The 21,460-nt window shown below is 40.5% G+C and overlaps 1 protein-coding gene across 2 annotated transcripts in view; it reads left to right on the forward strand.

Moving 5' to 3' along the window:
* The first annotated feature begins 194 nt into the window (after nt 1-194).
* The window catches only part of ARL3 (ADP ribosylation factor like GTPase 3), a 29,967-nt gene continuing 8,701 nt past the window's right edge, over nt 195-21,460 (forward strand). Inside the window, exons 1-5 of one of the 2 annotated variants that reach the window (XM_027529460.1) lie at nt 195-301; nt 6,072-6,215; nt 10,067-10,183; nt 19,285-19,335; nt 20,912-21,097. In XM_027529460.1, coding sequence (XP_027385261.1) covers nt 299-301; nt 6,072-6,215; nt 10,067-10,183; nt 19,285-19,335; nt 20,912-21,097 — 501 coding nt within the window. In that variant the 5' untranslated portion in view covers nt 195-298. Of the gene's footprint in view, nt 302-1,421; nt 1,512-6,071; nt 6,216-10,066; nt 10,184-19,284; nt 19,336-20,911; nt 21,098-21,460 lie in introns of those variants that run through there. The other variant, XM_027529459.1, reaches the window with a different exon arrangement.

Genomic DNA, 21,460 nt, shown 5'->3' on the forward strand with positions numbered 1-21,460 from the left:
CCCTCTGGACCAATCACAAGCCTGGTGGCCCCCGCCAGCCACGTGGGCGAGATTTCACCATTCCCCAGGTCTCTGCAGCCTGCCGCCTTCTCCGGCCGCTCCAGCAGCCCGCCTGCGCAGTGGGAGGGCAGATTGGCGCGCTTGCGCACATTGGGGAAAGCGGAGCTGGACCCCGCCCCGTTCTGCTGCTTTGCTCCTCTGCCGTGCGTACGAGGGACGTCGGGGGCGGCGCCGTCGCAGTTGCCCCTGGTAACGGGGGAGGCAGGAGGAGGAGGAGGAGGAGGGACTCGGCGGGAGGATGGTGAGTGTGGGGGGCCTGGGTCCCTCCGGAGCTGGTCGGTCACCTGCCTCCCTTCCCCTGGCCCAAGGCAGGGCACTGCGCTTAAAGACAGGAGGGAACAGACTGGCGCTCAGCCTGATGTCCGGGTCCTGGATTGGTTTCGGGGGGCGGCAGGGAGCCCCGAGTGTGGGCCCTGGAGGGAATCTGGGCCTGGGGAGGAAGGCGGAGCTTGCAACCTATCCGAAACTAGGGGAAGGGGCTGGAAGGGTGCTGGGTTGTCGCGGTACGGAGCCAGGGCTCCATCATTACTCTGGGGATTGGGATGAGGGCGGATCCGAGGAGCTGCGGAGAGCAGCTTCTGCACGCAGGATTAAATCTTCCCAAGGAATCGGCCTCCCAGTGCCGCAGGAAAGTGGGGTTCACCACTGCCCGGCTAGAAGAGGGGAGAAGGGCCAGCGCTGCTGTCTTTGAGGTCTAGCTGGCGGTACCAGGGGAGATGGTAGCCTAGCTCTCCTGTTCCTCGCGGTGTGAGGGCCTCTGGGGGGGAAGGGTGTAAATCCCCGGACACAAAGAGGTGCCGCTTGGAAGGGATGTCTGGTGTATTTTAAGCGGTCTCCGTGTCTGCGTGGCGGGCGCACTTCTGCAGTCCCGAGTTTTTTATTTGCTGAGGGTTCTGCAAGGTCTGGTTGTTGGTGATAGCCAGTCTCCTGTTCAATACGTGTTGGTGGAGGCAGATTTGCTGCCCGATCTTTAGTATTTACTTCGGACCTGTTGCCACCTTCCTTTGCATATGACCACACCAGAAGCAAAGGCCTTAATCTCAGTTTGGAGTAGATTAAAAAGGGAGAGTGGCCATCAATTTGGGGCTAGCCTTTTCCCTGTCAGGCCAGAATAAAGCTTTCCCAAATACGTAAATTATGTGACGTATCTGACGCTTGACACTCTGTTCCTTATTGATTTCTCTGCACTTAATTGGAGCGTATTAAAATGAAATTGAGTGGTTTTAAAACTAGTGGAAGAAAAAATTTATTTTAGAGTGTTTGGAGCAGGCTGATAAATTTACCAGCTGCAGAGAGCTAGCACTCAAGCTTGTAGGTACTTCCCTGTCCCAACTCCAATCCCTTTTTGACTTTTAGAACTGTTGAACCACTTCTATTGATTTATGAAGTAAGAAAAAGCTAGATGTCCAGAAGGAAAAAAAAGACACATGCACACTTGGTTAGATTATCCAGTGAGTAAATTTTGATAGGAAAAATTTATTTGAATTGATTTAACATTGTCACATTGTTAAAGAAGTAGCATTATTGGATCTGAAGTTGCCAATCACATTTCAACACTTTGTACATTGCAGTTTTATTAACCTCAGGCTAAACAGATTTTTACGTTTGCTTTTTATTAATCATTTATACATGAGCTGTCCATTTAAAGGCTAAGTTTTTCTCAACAAATGAGTACAAATATAAATATTTACACAGAAAATAACTAGAATTGAAATGAAAAAGGCATGCCAAACCAACAGAGAAAGGGATGGCATCGTAAAGGAGAAACGCATGAGAGCTGGCTCACTTTTCCCAGTTTGTTTATCAGTGAAGTGGACTGTGTAATTTCACGATTGTTTAATTTATAATTACAAGCCACAATAAATTAACCACTGTTTATGTTTCCAGGTACAGATTGACACTGTATACAACAAATTGACAGTGTATACAACACTATTGTATACAACTGTTGTATTCAGTGATCAAGACAGATTTGTTTTCTTTTTTTATTTTTTTTTCCTACAATAAACAATAAGGAATTAGGGCAAATTATTCAGGAGTCTTCATCTGGTTTCCAAAATACACTTTTTTTCTATCTCCAAAAGTATGCGCTATTCTTAGAACTCTAAGTGGAATACGGAATTTAAAGGGTCAGTGGTATGATTAAGTATGTCATATCTGATACCCATGAGTCCCCATAGTAACTCTACAGGAGTTCCAGGTTTATTTATTGTCTTAATCCTTCAGCTACGACTAATATAAATTTATTCTTTTAAAATTTGGAATTCAGCAACAAAAACCCATTATTGATTTCTCTGAACCCCTAGAAGTTCAGCTGTTTTACCCCTGCCTTAGGATACCAAGTCCTTGGTGAAATACTAAGTTGACAGTAATTTTTGTGCATAACTAATCACTGTTATTTAATAGATGAGTCCTCCATTCAGGAATTATTTATGGAGTAATTTCTGAATATATAAAGCTAGTGATATTTATCAAGCATGTTTGACATTTGAAGATTGTTCCCAAGATTATGTTTTCTGGTCAAAAATGGTTGGTGAAAAGTAGAAACATATAAACACAACAACTGTTTTGAGTTCCCTCTATGTGCATGCTTCATACATCATCTGATTTAATCTTCATAGCATTTTTCTTGAGATATAAGTATTGTTCCCATTTTCTAGATAAAACTTTGTTGGAGGTTACCCATCGGGATGTTAGTCTATGAAACTCTAAAGCCCATAATGTATTTTTCATTAAGACTCTGATGAAGTAAGAACTCACTCCAACTGAGGAGATGCCAGTATTTTGCTCCTCAGGGAACATTGTATTTATTTAGTAGAGAGATGAGGAGAAAGAAGACAAGATTTGGGTGAGTTCTCCCTAGCAAAGCTATAGTTCCTGGAAATTAACAAGGCCTCATTGGGCAGCACCAATGTTTTTTGGTGAGGTAAAAATAAATGGAAGTCTGTTCCATTTAAGCTAGTTATGGGGAGTGCATGTACTTGCCAGTTGGCTTACTAATTTTAATACTTAAGTTTTAGCTGCTCCTCACAGCCACGTATATTTTCCATGTACCAACATATACCTCTCTCCCTCTCCATCATCCCAGTTTCTTTGAATGACCTAGTTTGTGTCATTTTAGGTCAGCACACCAGGCCTCTGCCAGTCGCTGAGTTTAAACTGAGGCAGATAAAATATCCATCGTCAACAGCATATCTGTTCATGATTTGCCTATAGAAAACTGTTCAAATGTTTTGTGGCTGAATCAGACTGCTTCTGTCCACCAGGGTGCGGGTAACTTGTGTGGATACATTGCTGATAACCCACAATACCCAATTAACTCAAGTTCCTCTTTCTTAAATTGCCTTTATTTCATGTCATGGGAGTACGCATCCTACACAGAGATCCTATCTCTGTTGCTCGCCATTGCACTTGGGGCACGTTATGGGTGTTTAACATAAATGAATGAATAGATTATATTGACCAAAGTACACTAAAAATTCATTTCCTTGTATTTCGAGTTGGCAATGGAGAGGGAGGCCTGGCGTGCTGCAGTCCATGGGGTCGCAGAGTCGGACACGACTGAGCGACTGAACTGAACTGAATACCTCGAAACTCAGCCCCATAATAAAATTAACTTATAATGGCTGTGTTTCCTTTCGTTTGACATTAAAATATAGATATATATGAATAGAAGCACAGAGTAGACTTATTCTGCACTTTTGTCCAATCTCTTAAATCAGCTTACTTTGTCCCTTTCAGGCAGAACCCTGATATCTATAAATACCCTCTTCCCTATTTAGCAAACCCTGATAATCCTGTGATCCCCTGTCCTCAGGAGTTGGGTTAATATGATGCTGTATTGTATTTGCATTTGTCTTGCTGAGACCATGCTTGAGATGCCATTTGTCATTTTGCTGGAAGAAAATATTAGCTGAACTTTCCATTTCTCTGTAATTTCATTTAAAAGTGAAACGTGTGAAGTTATTGTCTCCTGATGAGGAAAAATTGCTCATTGGAAATGTAGAGATATTATTTTTTATACCATTAGATTAATAACGCTTAGCTGTAGTTGGAATGTTTTCTTTCTCACCCATGCTTTGCTTCTCTCCTTTCAAGATGAATAGAAATTATATTTTTATTTTAATCATTCAATTTCAAACATAATGAGTGTGTAAAAGCTCTCAGCCTATAGAAAGCAGTATTTGTATTTAGTGATTTTTTGGGAAAAGACACATGAGGAAAAACATAAAACATTTACTTTGAACCTTGAAAATATTTTATAGAAAACATACCTTTTTCCACAATTTCTTCACTAGTAAATGATGCATGAGAAGAACTTTCTTTTCTTATACTGTTGTTTAATGTACCAATGTGATAAATTCCAGCTATTTTAGAATTTTATTGGAAGGGGTAATGAGGACATCTAATCAGGAACTCAGAAGGAATAGTACAATGTATTTTCCCTGTTCTTAGCCTTTTTGTATCACCAGTCCCCTGAGGATCTCAGAATTCTAATTTTAACTGCTCTGAAAGGTGGTATTATAAATGAGCGATTGCAATGTAGCCAATAGAAGCTAGGGAGATTGCTCATAAATAGAGTTTTAAAAAGGAATAGTGTCAAATAATTCAAGGCTGGATTAGAGGAAAAGAAAAAAATATGCCATTAAAAAAAAAAACACTTGCTTATCTTTTTTGTTTGTTTCAAATCTGTTCATTCTCTATTCTCAACATCTTGTGGGATAGAATTTGTCTCTTAAACTAAACCTTACATTTTATTGCTGGTAAAAATTGAGGCATGGAGAGATTAATGTGATCAGTGTGACTACGAGACTAGAAGTGGTAAACAAAGTGTATCTGAAGCAGAAAGGAATTCTTTACAATTATGCATATTTGCATATCGTTGTCCAAAGTCTCAACTGTTGAAAATTATTTCACAGAATTAGCATTTGATCTTAGTGAACCGACTGGTTTGAGTTATTTCCTGATGCAAAGTGGATAAAAACATAACCATTTTATATCATTTTAAGACTCAGTTTGAAGGAATTTCCACTTGGGCTGGAAGATTAGATTATATGCCCTTTAAACTCTGGGGTTCTTTGATTCTTGATGTAACTATGCCTCACTGGAAAATGATTGTCAGCTGCAAGACACAACAAGTAACTATCTTATAAGAGTTTCCTTATGTTTTTAGCTAAAAAGCAACGTGACTTATTTCCATCCATTAAAAGAATAATAACAAAAACAAGAAACGAAAATATTTGATTACTAGTCAAAAATATCCTGGTTACATTTTGATATTTTTTGCTTCCAAAATGACCTTTCAATTCCTCAGTGTCTCTGTTGTATTAGATATTAGATTCTTCATCTGAAGAACATAGATAAATCTGTTCTGTGCTGGTATCCTGTAAGGGTCATGTGGAATTTAGAAGATGATAGAGTATTTTGAATGATGAAGGCTTAAACAAGAACTGAAAGAAAGTCTTTTTTCTAAAAAGCCCAAGTACAATTTTCTACGACTTTTTGAAATAGTACCTTGAAAATCATGCATTAACTTGGGTGGATAATTCTGTTTAGTTCAGCAACTATCATGGTGTCTAATAAGTGCCAGGAGTTGTGGGAGATGAAAGCTGTAGTCCTTACCCACAAGAAACTTCACTCTAGTATAAAGGAGAAAAATACAAAAATCAGTTTCCTACAGTCAGACATGGTGAGTGCTGTTCTCTTAAGTGTATATAAAGGGCTTCAGGAATATGAGTTGGTTACAAGTACACACTCCCAGGAGATCTAGGGTAACTGCTAAGCTGGATTAATAAGAGGAACAAGAATAAGCTAAGCTATGTATTAAGTTGCTGAATTCACTAAAGTGCTTCTGCCAAAAACATATACGCAAATGGAATAAATGATGTTAAAGTGGGTAACAATAAGCTCTCCACAACCAAGAACTCTTGTCAAGGAGAAGACGTTCAGATACCCAGTAATATCAAAGTCAATGCCCCCAAAATAATCTCTGTTCTTCATGGTTGTTCAAGGGCTTACTCTCAATTCTGCGCAAATTGAAAAGTGCACCAGACCAGGAGGTGAGAATCCTTCTCCTGGGCTTGGATAATGCTGGCAAGACCACTCTTCTGAAGCAGCTGGCATCTGAAGACATCAGCCACATCACACCGACGCAGGTGAGCTCTGCCTCGCCCCCATGCTTGCGTGACACATGGAAGATGCTAATAGCAAGTGAAAGACAAAATGGGGAATAGAGTTGTGTCCGTTTGTAAGTTTTGTTACTGAGAAAAGTCTGTGCAATTTCAAAATAATCTCATATTTCAAAAACATATCAAGAGATTCCATTTGTATGAGATAGTTAAAGTAGTCAAATTCATAGAGACAGGAAAGAGAACAGTGGTGATTAGGGGGCTGGAGATGGGGAGGGATGGGGAGTTATTGTCTAATGGACATAGAGAGTCAGAGTTGCAAGATGATGCATGGATGGCAGTGATGGTTACACAACAGTAAACCAAACTTAAAAATGGTTAAAATGGTAAATTTCATGTTATGTATATTTTACAACAATTTTTTAAAAAGAAATCATTTATATGTATATTTCTATACATATCAAGACACATCAGTTCCCTGAGATCTAAGTGATTCCTTTTTAGAAATAGCCCTATTTTCTCTGATTTTGAAATCAATACATGTAGAAAATACAAAGAGCACATAAAGGGGAAAAAAAAAAGAGTACCCTGAGAAAAACCACTTTTAGTATATATTTTTCAGACTTCATAAATACAAATGTATGTCAATTTTTAAAAGAAAAAACCCAAGTTTATTTTTTTTAAGCTTACTTCTTATTTTATTTTTATTATTTATTCAGCTGCTCTGGTTCTTAGTTGCAATATGTGGGATCTAGTTCCCTGATCAGGGAACAAACCCAGGCCCTCTGCATTGGGAGCACAGAGTCTTAGCCAGTGGACCACCAGGGAAGTCCCTACCCATATTTTAAAATCCAGTCTCATCAACCCTCCTCTTTCCTAAGGCGAAGCAAGCAAAAGCCAAGGCTGGTGGTACTCCCAGCATGGATGTTGCAGACAAGCCCTGCCTGGAAGAATCCTAGTAGGCTTCTTTAGGTCTTCTTTCCTACAAGGAATCCTGAGAACACTTGACCTTTGGCCAGGCCTTTGGGCTTCCTAACTAATAACATCCCTGTTGGTCTTTGAAGTGTTTGAACAAGAGGTTTTAGCAAAACCAGAGTTGCTTAGCGTTTTCTGTCACTGTCCTGCGATGAGCTCAATGTCATGTTTGAATGGCTGTGTGCTGGTGTGTATACTTGATGGCCAGCGAGTCTTACTGATTCGCAGCTCTTTACAGAAAAGTCATTTCAGCTGCTACCAAATGAGCAATTTTACAGCTTCTGAACAAATTTAATGTATAGCCTGAGGAGGAGCAAATTACAGTAGTCTAGCCTAGACAAGCTGAAAACACCTATTAGTGTGTCAGGATTTCTGCCAGAAAAAGAAGAACTAAGTTTTTTGTTTTTTGTTTTTTAAGTATGAGAGATAGGCTGTCTCTCTCAAGAGCACCACTGAAATGAGGAGGTCAACGCTGAGAGCAGGAACATGAAGTCCTAGTTATGGACCCCAAGTTCCAGTTCTAATTTTCAGGCTCTGTTTGATCTGTTACTATATTACGCCAAGGTTTTGTATTTAGAACAAATGTATTTTTGTATTTAGTCTTTTAAAACACACCTATGATGTGTTTTTGTTTTGTATTAGAAAAAATAATAAGATGCTCATGGTAGTAAATTTAAAATATGTAAATATGTAAAATCGAGAAACTAGATATCACCTATAATGCCCAGTCAGACATAACCACTGTTAACATTTGAAACTGTATGCTTTTAGGTTTTTTCTTTCCCCATCCATGGTGGGTATGTTGAAAATAAAAAGTGAAAAATGGCTCATACAGAGTATACTATTTTGTATCATCTGTTTCACTAAATAATGTCTTTCTACGTTGTTCTGTATGTCAGTACTAATACAGTACATGTCTCTAAATGTTTGCACCCATTCATTATTATTTCCTTAGAATAATTTCTAGTAGATTTGTTAGGTTTGGTGACCTACAGACTTTTTAGGCGGTTAACATATGGTCATATTCCAGGATCTACTCTTATTTATTCCCTCATTCCAGAAAGGATTCATTGTTACTGGGTCTGACATTTAATAACGTAGTTAAGTGTGGGATTTTTCAATGCATAAAAGTGGTTTTGAAAATGAGTCAGAATGAAGCTACCTTTTACAATAAGCATAAGCCACTTCCCTTAAGAGTTCTAAAGCTTCTAATTTACTCAGTCATTGGCATTTTCGAGGCCCTGTAGTCAGCATCATCCCCAGTTGTCCTCCAGTGACTGACTATCCTTGGTGGAAACTGGGTGGCTGTGTTCCCCTGTCCTTGCCTGCGCCTTGTCCTTCGGTGCTGGCAAGCTGCCAGGAGAGGCAAATGTTTGTGGCGGCATCTCCAGACCCACCTAACTCCAGCTCTTGTGGATGAAACGTCACTTCTATGGGAGCAAGCTGTTGATCGGGTTTTTCAAATCCTGATTTCACTATGTCATTCTTGCCAGAAGATGTTTTTTCTTTTTCTTTTTTTATTCTTGCTTATAAAATGCCTTCTCTTCAAACCCCAAAGTTCTTGTTAGTTTGTTTCTCTGCACCCCAACTCCCAGCTCACCATTCTGTCTGCCCCCAATTGGTTCACCTGCTCCAAAGTTCCACCTGGCGTCACTGTCCTGAAAATGAATCCTTTCAAGTTCATCAGAGATACCTATTAAAGAACAGTTTCATATGTTCATTTTGTTTGTTTTCATCACCACCCTCACGAGGGGTTTGTAACTACTCCAGTTACAAACCAGCCTCCCCCTTCGTGTCCTGAGTTCAGCTCTTTCCTTTTCCTTATCAGTTCATATGAGGAAAATTTCTTTCATTTTGAGTTGCTCTTGAAGAATCCAGTCTTCCAGACTGTAGCTCTTGACTCTTTTTAAATTTTGTATTAGTTCTGTTCTGTTGAGTCTGCAGATTCGGCTTTGTTTGTTAGTTACATGTAATATCCTGTTAAGTGTTATCATCTTGAGGGTTGATGGGGATTGGAGGTGGTTTATATTCAAAAGCAGAGACATTACTTTGCCAACAAAGGTTCGTCTAGTCAAGGCTATGGTTTTTCCTGTGGTCATGTATGGATGTGAGAGTTGGACTGTGAAGAAGGCTGAGCGCCGAAGAATTGATGCTTTTGAACTGTGGTGTTGGAGAAGACTCTTGAGAGTCCCTTGGACTGCAAGGAGATCCAACCAGTCCATTCTGAAGGAGATCAGCCCTGGGATTTCTTTGGAAGGAATGATGCTAAAGCTGAAACTCCAGTACTTTGGCCACCTCATGCGAAGAGTTGACTCATTGGAAAAGACTCTGATGCTGGGAGGGATTGTGGGCAGGAGGAGAAGGGGACGACAGAGGATGAGATGGCTGGATGGCATCACTGACTCGATGGATGTGAGTCTGGGTGAACTCCGGGAGTTGGTGATGGACAGGGAGGCCTGGCGTGCTGCGATTCATGGGGTCGCAAAGAGTAGGACACAACTGAGCAACTGATCTGATCTGATCTGATCTGGGTTGATTATCTGAGTAATTCTCATTCTCAGTAGTGGCATGCGTGTGTGAAATCAGCATGATGTCATGAGCACCGACTCCGCCCCGAGTGATGGGAACATGTGTAAATACATTTTTCTTCCCTATCAGGGCAAACTTTTTTCAATATCTGTTTCTTATCCTGCAGAGTATCTCAGAATTAATAAATAACATAGCTGGTAAATGTACCTTTGTCAGAAATGTGATCTCGAAGTCTAGTAAAACTTGGTGTTTTTTTTAATTGAAGGATAATTGCTTTACAGAATTGTGTTTTTTCTGTCAAACTGCAACATGAATCAACCATAGGTATACATATATCCCCTCCGTTTTGAAAAAACTTGGTATTTTTGTTTCAGGGTTTTAACATCAAAAGTGTACAATCACAAGGTTTTAAACTGAATGTCTGGGACATTGGCGGACAGAGGAAAATCAGACCATACTGGAGGAATTATTTTGAAAACACTGATATTCTTGTAAGTACTCCTTCAGATTCATCAGTTCATAATCTCTTCTGCCCTGTCTTACTAACATTTACCCTGTAATGATCTATCCTGTCAATAATTCCGTTGCTACAACATTGCTTTCTGTCACGATGAATTTAGGGCTAGCAGACAGATTGTGGAGCTTTGTGTAAGATATTTTGCTGTCGCTCAGTAACAGTGTTGTGCCCACACCCACCCTGGCAAATAAAGTATTTACTAATTACCATAGTGATTAGAACAACAGAAAAGTCAGAAGAGTGAGCCACTGACTCTGTCACTCCAAGAAAATCACTAAGTCATGGTATATCCCAAAGAGAGCAGTCAAGATAGTGAAGGTCCTAGAAACCAGGATGTATAAGAAATGGTTGAAAGACCTGAAGATGTCCTTCCTGGAAGAGAAAGTGCTTAGAGCTGTTTCCAGTTAGTTTCATTGTGACTAGTTCTAGAGGACCGGGCAAGGAGCACTTTGGGGATTGTTAGGGTTTAACACAGAATAAGAACAAAAGTTTCCTGTAATTGTGACTGTCCAGAAGTAAAAGAAGCTGCTCACGCACTGGGATTCCCAGCTCAGGCAGCATTCACGCAGGCAGAGGCTGAGTCGAGCTGCCCGCTCACTGCCAAGTTCTCTAGAACTACTGTTTTAGGATTCTTGGAAATTTCACTGTCTATGTATGATTTATCCGATACTTCAGTCTCAGCTCCTTCAGCTCCCCTCCAGCGAGCTTGTCACCCACCCCACCTCAGCCACTCACTTTCATGGTTATACCCTGAAACCAGGGCCTCTCGTGAGCTTGGGTAGGAAAAAATGTTGCATAATATTTCCATTAACCTCTGACTGAAAGCTTGAATTTAATTATGATGAGGGACAATAAGCTGCAAAACACATTGATATCTTCAGAGCCAATAGAACTCGCCTTGCATCTCAGACAGCTTCCCTCTGTAAGACTATTTCCTAACAGGTCTCTTTCTACCGGCTCACTCCTATCAGCGTGCACACATCCTGTAGTTGCTCTTGTTTAAAACAAAGAACTCGTCTTCCTGTACATCCCCCCTCTAGACAATGTCCCATTCCTCAGCCTCTCTTTATAACAAGCTCCTTGAAAGAGTTTTCTGTGCTCTCTGTCTTCACTTCCTCTCCCTGCAGGCATCGGAACCCTCCATTCAGGCTCACTGAGGATCCTTAGTGCTGAGGCCAATGTTCAGGTTTCATTACTTACCTCACTTGAACTGTCAGCCCACGAAACAGAGCTGGAATGCTGTCCTTGAAGCACTGTCTTTCCTTGGCTTCCAGAATTCCATCCTGTCTTGGTTTTTCTCTTGTCTCACTGGCTTCTTGTTGTAGTTCAGCTGCCCAGTCGTATCTGACTCTTTTCGACCCCATGGACTGCAGCACACCAGGCCTCCCTGTCCCTCACCACCTCCCAGAGTTTGCCCAAGTTCACGTCCATTTCATTGATGATGCCATCCAGCCATCTCATCCTCTGACACCCACTGCTACCCCTCCTCGATCTCCATCACTGTCTTCTCCTTATCTCCCAACCTCCAAATGTTGGAGCGCCCAAGTTCAGGCCTGTGCTTTTCTTCTCCAAGTCTCAGCTTAAGTGACCTCATCCACTTCCAAGGTGTGAATTACCACCTACGTGCTGGTGAGTCCCAAACTGTTCTCTCCAACCCTCAACTCAGTTTCATATACAGCCAGCTAACTATTTGACATCTGCACACCAGTGGTGAGTAAGTCCCTTCAATCTCAGTGTATCGAAAGCCAAATTCCTATCTTCATCCACCCGTTCCCAAGCCTGCTTCTCCTCCAGTCTTCTCAGTGAATGGCAGTCCCATTCATCCCAAAACATTGAACTTACCCTGGGCCCCTTCTCCTCTCACTCCCCACCTCTGCCCTGTCAGCCAAACCTGTCGGTTCTACCTTCAAAGCATGGAGGTAGAATCTGCCCACTTCTCTCCACCTCTACTGCTAGCATGCAGTGGTTGCTGCAGTTTCATTCTGACCAGTTTCTTAAGTTCTGCCTTGCCTCCCCGAAGTCTCTCCTCAACACCATAGCTATAGTGATCCTATCAAAACATATGCTTCCCAGCTCAGAGTAGAAGCCAAAGTTCTTGCAGTGGCCCACGAAGCCCCCCAGCTGCTGGCTTCTCTTCCCCTCTCACCTGGTACCAGCCACACTGGCCTCCTTGCCATTCCTAGAAGACAGGCATGCTCCCACCTCCGGGCCTTTGTCATCACTGTTTCCAATGGTAGAATTCTTTTTCCTTAGATATGCTCGTGGTATAGTCCCTCACCTCAGGCACATCTTTATATATTACCTTTCTCCCCCACTGGAATGTAAGCTCCGTGAAGACAGGAACTTTGCCTTTTTTTTGCCCCAACTGTTGTATCCCCAGTGCTTAGAAAAGTACCAAATAAATGAAATGGATCATCGTTATAGATGGATTCCGACACTAGGTAGAATGTGGAGGTCTATAACTTCTGAATTCCCTCTCAGCTCTCAGGTTCTGTGGTTCTGTATCATTGTGGGTCAGGTCCAGGGGCTTATTAATTCTGTGAACTGGATGGAGCATCTGCTTCACAGAGGGTTTATGAGAAATGGTAAATTCATTTATTTATCACAATTCTTAAATGGGAAATAATACAAAAATATAAAATTGAACTATCATCAAATCAGTAAACGCAGTTGAGTTACTGAGATGGGCATCACAAAGGCTCATCATATTTTTGGTCTGTGGTGAAGGTAAGTTCCAGTATATTCCTGGTGCCAAGTTGAAGATTTAAATGGATAAGAAGAAGATGAGACATATCCATCCATCCATTTATCCATCTATTCAGCCAACTATTCTTCCAAAATGTATTATATACCTTCTAGGAAAACAGAAGAGAAATGTTGGGGAGAAAAGAAAAATTTTCCCTTTAATACAGAAAGAGACTTCTTCTGTAATCTCAAATAATGTATCTGGCTTTGAAATATAATTTTAGAAATTTTCAAATTTATGTAGAGGTCAAAAAAGTAATGTAATGAAACCCCATCATTCAGCTTCCTTAATTTCACTTTTGACAATCTTGTTTCATCTCCCCTACCACCACTTTATTTTTTTAAGTACTTTAAAGCAAATACAAGCCATCATATTATTTCACTTACAAATACCTGAAGTGTAGAAATCAGTCTTTAAATTGTGATACGAAACTACATGTTAGAAAAACTAAACATTTAGTCTTTCAAATCCCAAAAATCAACAAGGAAACTCCTGGAACTAATAAGTGATTGTAGCAAGTTTGCAGGATATAAGGCTAGTAAAAAAAAAAGCTATAGATTCAAGTCAAATCATTATACCATACACCTTAAAGAGTTCTCTATGCCAATCATATCACAATAAAACTGGAGGGAAGAAAAAGCCATAGATTCTCTTTTGCTTTTTTGAGTCAAGAGTAGGGGAACAGCAGGTGATTGAGAGAAATCACAGTTCTATCTGTTCACCTGCTCCATTAGGTACTTTGAAAGAAATGTCCAAATAAGAGCTGTATATAAGGATGTTAATGTCTGTAAGGCTCCATGAAAAGGTCTCAGAAACTTCTAGGTCAGGGTAACTTTAAATTATTCTAACATGTTGAGGATAGACTGCAAGGGAGTTGTGATATGACCCTGGATTCTGCACTCCCCATTAGCTGAGAGAGCATCTGGGAATTATTATAAAATCAGTTCAGAATAGCCCTACAGGAGCTTTCTCCAGCTATACTGCACTGTATCCAACAATATTTTGGATTCAGAGTCAAACCTTTTGTTATTTTCCAGTGTCGTTTGAGATTAAACAAGTCTTGAGGAGCAGCTGAGTCCCCAGGGTTAGATTCTAAGGCCCTGTGACTCTTAGCCTGTCTGCTCATTTTGTAGCATCTTGGAGTGGCAGTGGTGATGGGTTATATTGGTTGGTTGTCTGTATTTAATAGTCTTCCACTGTTGGTTGAAAAGACCTATTATCCTAGACTCCACGCTGCCTAGAAGAGCAGGGTTGAGGCTTGACACATTTCGTTGCCTGGTTAACTCTTTTCAATTCTTTCTAGAGTGCCATAATAGATTCTTGCTTTAGAGCAGTGTCGACAAAGTGATCCAGCCTGCCTCTTGTTATTGTATAGCTCGTGAGCTAAGAATGGTTTTTACATTTTAAATTATTGGGGAAAAAATCAAAAGAAGAATAAGATTTTATGACACTTGAAAATTATATGAAATTCAAATTTCAGTGCCCATAAATAAAGTTCTTAGAACACAGCCATGTCCATTTTTTTTTTTTTTTACATACTTTTTATGGTTGCTTTTGCACTGCAACAGCAAAGTTCAGTAGTTGTAAAAGGTTGTTTGGGCCACAAAGCCGAAAATATTTACTACCTGACCCCTTACAGAAAGTGCCAACTCTCACTTTCGAACATTGTATGTTTCTCTAGAGGTTTGAAAGAATCAGAGCAACTCCTAAAAGTACAGAGTTATTCTCAGGAATGATGACACTGAGAACATCTGACTTCAGCTTTATTAATTTGGGGGAAGTGACTAAGAAATTAACCCTGAGGTGTGACAGAAGGGAGGGTATAGGATGCCTTCCCTTTCTCTCATGCCAAGAAATAACAGCCTTTTGATAGGTTAAAAGCACATCACTTTTTTTCAAGGTGTATGTTAATATTACTACCAAACTCCATTTACTTTATCATTATTGGTCTTATGTTTAAGCACAACATAGTTTATAAAATTTGTCATCATTTCCATATCCAAATGACATCAGGTGAGATAGAGCTCCACAACCGTCTCTTGTATTATTTCCATCTTATCAGTGCTCACACTTTGAGCATCAGTACTACTAGAGCACACGTAACTGAAAGCCACAGATTATCCAGAAAACTTCCTTGTCAGTCAGGTTCAGCCTCCTTTTAGACTTTTGCTCAGGCTATCAATAAAAAGCCACACTTTTTAGTGTCGTCTCTTCTTGTCTCCGCCTACCCCTCTGGTGGAAAAATACTTAGGAACGATAAATTGGCCAAAAGGTGGCAGCAGGAGGGAGGAGGCCCAGAACCAAGAGGAGAAACACAGAGCCCTCCATTCACATGCTGGATAATCAGTCTCCAGATAATGCAGAGTTGGCTGAACTTCCATCCAGAAGAAAATCTTTTCCTCTAGGTGATCTTCCCTCAACCAAATAAAAATGTCAAAGCTGTTGCCAATGAAGATGTGAATTGGCTTTGCTTAAAGCATCATTCTCATTCTGAGTGCCATGGATTATAAGTTTTGGAGTAGGTTTATGACAATTTTTGAAGATCCATAGTGTTTTATAAGATCAATTAAAAGCACTGTATTTAACTTTCTCTGATACTGAGTGTTTTTTGATTATCTGTTTTTGGATTAAATTTAAATATATATATTGCATCACTAGCTTAACACCTATGTTATTTTTTTTTAACACCTATGTTATTAATGAGAAAAAGAAAGGAAAAAAAAGAGGCTCTTCTTAACCATATCAGGGAGCTTCCCTGATGGCTCAGAAGGTAAAGAATCTCCCTGCAGTGCAGGAGACCTGGATTCAATCCCTGGGTCAGAGAAGATCCCCTGAAAAGGGAATGGCAACCCACTCCAGTATTCTTGCCTGGAGAATCCCAGGGACAGAGAAGCCTCTGTCGACAGGGTCGCAAAGCGTTGGACACGACTGAACAGCTAACACTTAGCCTTAGCTATTACCCAGAAACACACTTGCATGAAGAAACTGGGCAGCGCTGGGAAGGGAGTTACCAGGAGAAGCATGTGCCACCACAGAAAAACAGATTTCTGGGATCACTAAAGACTGGCTTGTGCTTATGACTTTTTCACTTGGCCCTTTTAATAAATGGGGCAGTGTTTTATAGCCTTCCTCCTGGAATTATGGTATGGTAGTTTTCAAATTTCATAAAAGTTATGTGAGAAAAATGCTAAATGATAGGGAGAATTTATGTACAGCTTAGGAAAATCCTCCTTTTGAATCTTTTAATGAAAATGTTTTTGTGAAATTTCATGTCAAAGCCATAAATAGCAAGTAATTTGAAAGTGAAAGTTGCTCAGTCATTTCTGACTCTGCAACCCCATGAACTATACAGTCCATGGAGTTCTCCTGGCCAGAATACTGGAATGGGTAGCCTTTCCCTTCTCCAGGGAATCTTCCCAACCCAGGAATTGAACTGGGTTCTCTTGCATTTCAGGTGGATTCTTTACCAACTGAGCTATCAGGGAAGCCCAACAAGTAATTTAGCAAGTAATTAAAAGTTAAAACTTCCTTCTTATTGACTTTAAGCCTCTGAATTCTTTGGTATTTGACTGGTCATCTTTCTTTGTCTACTGTTAAAACTCTCTTTCAGTTTCTGATTATTCTCTCCCATCTGTCTGTTTTTAATCTTATCAAACATTGACTTTTTTTTAAGTTTATGTATTTATTTGACTTGGAGAAGGCAATGGCACCCCACTCCAGTGTTCTTGCCTGGAGAATCCCAGGGACAGGGGAGCCTGGTGGGCTGCCAGCTATGGGGTCGCACAGAGTCGGACACGACTGAAGCGACTTAGCAGCAGCATTTATTTAACTGCATCAGGTCTTAGTTTTGGCATGCGAACTCTTAGTTGCAACATGTGGGATCTAGTTCTCTGACCAGGGATCGAACCGCGACCCCTGCTTTAGAAGTGTAGTCTTAGATGCTGGACCACCAGGGATGCTCCAAACACGATTTCTTAACTGTATCTTTTTTTTTTTTAATGGCCTCGCCACACAGCTTGTGAGATTCAGTTCCCTGACCAGAAATTGAACCTAGGCCCAGGCAGTGAAAGCCTCGGATCCTAACCCCTAGACCACTAGCGAATTCCCATTACCTGTATCTTTAGTTGTATTCTCAGCCTCTTCTACTGTTACCGTCTTACTCACACCTTTTGATCCCAAACACATGTTTTCCTGCTTTGTAATCTGAGCCCAGATCTCCCTCCCAGGCATCACCTGACCCTTCTCCCCTCCCAGACATCATCTTTTTCTCTTGCCTTAGTGAATATCATTTTAATCCACTCTAGACTCCCAAGTAGTTCTCATCAGATCTTTTGTATTGAGGTTCACTCTCCCATTGCATTCCTTCTTTCTACATCTGTGTTTATACTGGGTGTGCTACTTTGAAAATATGAGACACACCAGTGGAAAAATAAGCTACCAGCATGTTCTGCAAAGTGAGTTATCAAATTTTGTATCTCTGTGGTATGCAATGACATTGAGTCAGAAGAATATTAACAATAACAATAATAAGACTACAAATAAGTACTGAGACCAAACACATCCATCCTTCCTCTTCCTGTGATTCTCCATGAAGGAAACACAACTGGAAACATAGGGTGGTCTTCAGAGAAAAGGCTGAACCTGGTCCCTGGTATAATGTTTAACACTAGCGACTCTAAATACAGTGCAGCCTGGCAGGCTACACTCCATGGGGTTGCAAAGAGTCGGGCACAACTTAGAGACTAAACAACAATAACTTAAGCAAAGGAATTTTAATTTTTTTTTCTTTCAAGAGAGTGCAAGTTTTCAGAGTAGCACAGAATTATAAGCCTCCTAAAGGTGGGAGCTGAAGATTGGTTTTCATTGTGTTTTTCAATGAATATGTTATTTTAAAAGGATGTTTCCATTATGCCGTTAAATAACAATTCTAACTTCCTTAAAGAGAGTTTGAAATTTTGATAATTTTTAAGATTAGCAACTGGGAGAACATTTAATACACTGATTTTAAAAAGGACTACAAAATTATATACCTAATTTTCTTCTTAAATTTCCATATGGAGAAGAATTAGAAGAGAACTTTCATAGGAAATTAAAATAATGAATGTTCTTGGGTTCTGTAACTATAGGTGATTTTTCTTTCTTTTTTGGTCTTACCTAATTTCCCTTATTGTTATATCGATGTTATTTATGCAATAAATAAAATACAGTGATGAGAGAGAAAGCTTGGGATTTGTAATTTACAGTAAATCTTAAAACTTCTCTTACTCTGGCAAAGCCTCTACACCTGCTGTTTCCAGTATTTGATCTTAACCTCCCAGCCTCTGAAGGTGGGAATAGGAGGGACATCACTGGAACCTGAAGACAGCTAACAGTTCATAATCAAAATGGTACTTCCCGAAGGATGACGTTCGAGCACTACAGGATTTGTAAATGTCTGCAAGCACCGTCCCTTCCTTTCTGGGACACAGAACAGCAGAGTGTTTAAGAACAACTGAGGGGCCTTCCCTGGTGGTCTAGTCCCAAAGACTCCATGCTCCCAATGCAAGGGCCCTGGGGTTTGATCCCTGGTCAGGGAGCTAGATCCCACTGCTGCAACTAAGAGTTTGCATGCTGCAACTAAAAATTCCACAACTAAGATGTGGCACAGCCAAATAAATAATTTTTTTAAAAACTGGGTACTTTACTGTCACATATGCCTGAGTTTGAATCTCCTTTTTGTCATGTACTAGATGTGACTTGGGCCAAGTTACTTAACTTCTTTGGGCTTATGTTTATTTATGTATAAAATGGGATAAAAATGAAATCTAGGGACGTCCCTGGTTGGCTGAGTAATTAAGACTCCAAGCTCCCAATGCAGGGGCCTCAGGTTCATTCCCTGGTCAAGGAACTAGATCCCAAACACTGCAACTAAGAGTTTGCATGTTGCAACTAAAGATCCCGCATTTCACAGTACAAGTAGACCTGGCATAGACAAATAAATTAAAATAGATATTAGAAAAAATGAAATCTGTCTCATGGAGTGATGATGAGGATTAATAAAGTAAATCTAGGATAAAGAATGCTTAGTGAATTCCCATTAAATGTAGCTATTTTTATCCTACTTGGCTCACCTTTTTACTTTGGAGCTTTGCCGGAGGTATCTTCTGGGCATCTTAATGAATTAATCAGTTTATTTTGTGTCCATTGTTGACACGAGTGACCAGCTCAGTTTCTGTATGCTGTGCTAACATGAACTCTGCCGATGAGGAATCATCTGCTCCTTCACTAGAAACTGCCCTGTCTTTTTCCATATCTGCTCATTGAAATAACCTTCTTCTTTCACTTTACAGATATATGTAATTGACAGCGCAGACAGAAAAAGATTTGAAGAGACAGGTCAGGTAAATAATTGTTCTGTTGAGATATTTCCCAAACAACTGCGTATTCATTAATCAACTTTGTAAATGTATAAGAGTGAGGAAAAGTATTTTTTGTTTAACCTCTGCAATTTAGACAAGACAGTCAATCTGGCAAGCAGGCAAAATACCACTTGCCTAAAAAGAAATTAGTTGAGAATTCTTTAAACAATTTTTCGTTTAAAGGCTTTTAGTTTTAATCAAATTAAATAAACAAGATATAAGCAAATGGAACTTACCACCATGCCCAAAAGCTCTCCAGGTTTCTTCCCAGGCCACAGAGAAGTGAACCCAAAGGACAGTTCACCTACCATTTCTGTGTGCATTTTTTTTCAATACCAACTTAATTGATCCGAGGGTAACTTGGACAAATTAGAAGGTATGGGAAGAAGTATGCAAGCCATGACTAAGCTGCTCTTCTTTCCAAGCCAAGAGATAGGTATACTTTGAATATTGCTTCCAGGGCAGGGTGCGTGTCAGCGTGATTACATGATACAGTTAGCAAATGCAGTTCTACATAGAGACGCAGTGGATATAGACCATTGTACCCAGGCTGACTACTAAGTGAGCAATAGCGTGGAGGTCTCTGGGGAAGCGTGCTTATATTTTTACATTTTAGTACAGCCCTTGGCCAGTGACCTAAACCACCACACACGGCCTTCCAAAGGTAGCAGTCCCCACGTTCATGTTCCTTTTCCCTGGAAATTAGTTTGAGAACTCGCCTGGAGACAGCCCTTCTCCCTTCCATACCTCGATGATTTCTGGACCATCACTCATGTGAACCAGTGCTACACATGAACTTGGGGCTGAAAGGTGTCAGACAGGGATCTGCCCGTCAAACCATCCAGTTCTCTCTGACAGCTCCAGTGTTTTAACTGGCCAAAGTGTGGGTCGAGGGAGGAAGGGGTGGGTCCTGGCTTTTAGGTAAGTATATACCTTCTCCTGGACTTGTTGCAGACAGAATTAACATACAGTTTAGATCCCAAACAATCACCTAAAACTCAGAGACCTTGTCAGATAGACTAACGCAGTTACTTTAGGATGTGGGTTTGAGGAAATGTAATGCACATGCATGCATGTTTTGGAGATAGAGATTGATGAACCAGAATTATAGTCTCTAAAGCAACTGTCATTTTTATTCAAGTTTTTAAAAATATATATGTATCTGTACATATATACATATGTATATGTGTATATATATGCATTGAAAGTTATTTGCATATAATAACCTTGGGTAAGTTTTAAATGTCTAACCACAACTTTTGTTCTCCCTTGAGTTTCTCTAAGCATGATTTATGAATCCCCCTATAACAGAACTACTTTATTAGTAGGAGTACATGCAGATTCCTGGGCCCTGGCTTAGACTTTCCAAAGTCAGCATCTTTGGGGTGGGCCCAGAAATCTGCCAGGGGATTCTTCCACACGCTCAAGTTTGAGAACTACTGCCCTTGAAAGTTACTAGTTGATCAGCTTAACTTTTATTTAGTTTCAATTAGAAGTACATGGTTAAATATCATAGATTTCGTCCCCCTCTTCCCCATCTATTCCCCAAATGATCCAGGAACTAGCTGAATTACTGGAGGAAGAAAAGCTAAGTTGCGTGCCCGTGCTCATCTTTGCTAATAAGCAGGATCTGCTCACAGCAGCCCCTGCCTCTGAAATTGCAGAAGGACTGAACCTGCACACCATCCGCGACCGATTCTGGCAGATCCAGTCTTGCTCAGCTCTCACAGGAGAGGGCGTTCAGGTGAGGTCACCGGAGGGCTCGGTCACCTGGCAACCAAGGTAGCCTGTCTCATTGGTTGCACGGATCTAGATAGAAAAAGATATGAAACAAATAGCCTTTGATGGACAGATGAACCATTCCAGGATGTGGAGGGCCTGGAGGCGTCTGATTCTTTCCTACTTAGCAACCAATCTGATATCATTAACTGGTCCAGGAAAGCCAGAGATAAACCACCCCACACAAGCAACAAGCTGCCCAATTAGGGAGGAGGTCGGAACAGAAGATTTCAAAACTGCTTTCCCAACTCTAGGATTCTCTGATGACTGGGCTGAGGGTTTTGAGTTGAATCTGCTATTATGGATGCTAATACCAGTGCTCTGTTAC

Source organism: Bos indicus x Bos taurus, chromosome 26, assembly GCF_003369695.1.
Source record: "Bos indicus x Bos taurus breed Angus x Brahman F1 hybrid chromosome 26, Bos_hybrid_MaternalHap_v2.0, whole genome shotgun sequence".
Taxonomy (NCBI): Eukaryota; Metazoa; Chordata; class Mammalia; order Artiodactyla; family Bovidae; genus Bos; species Bos indicus x Bos taurus.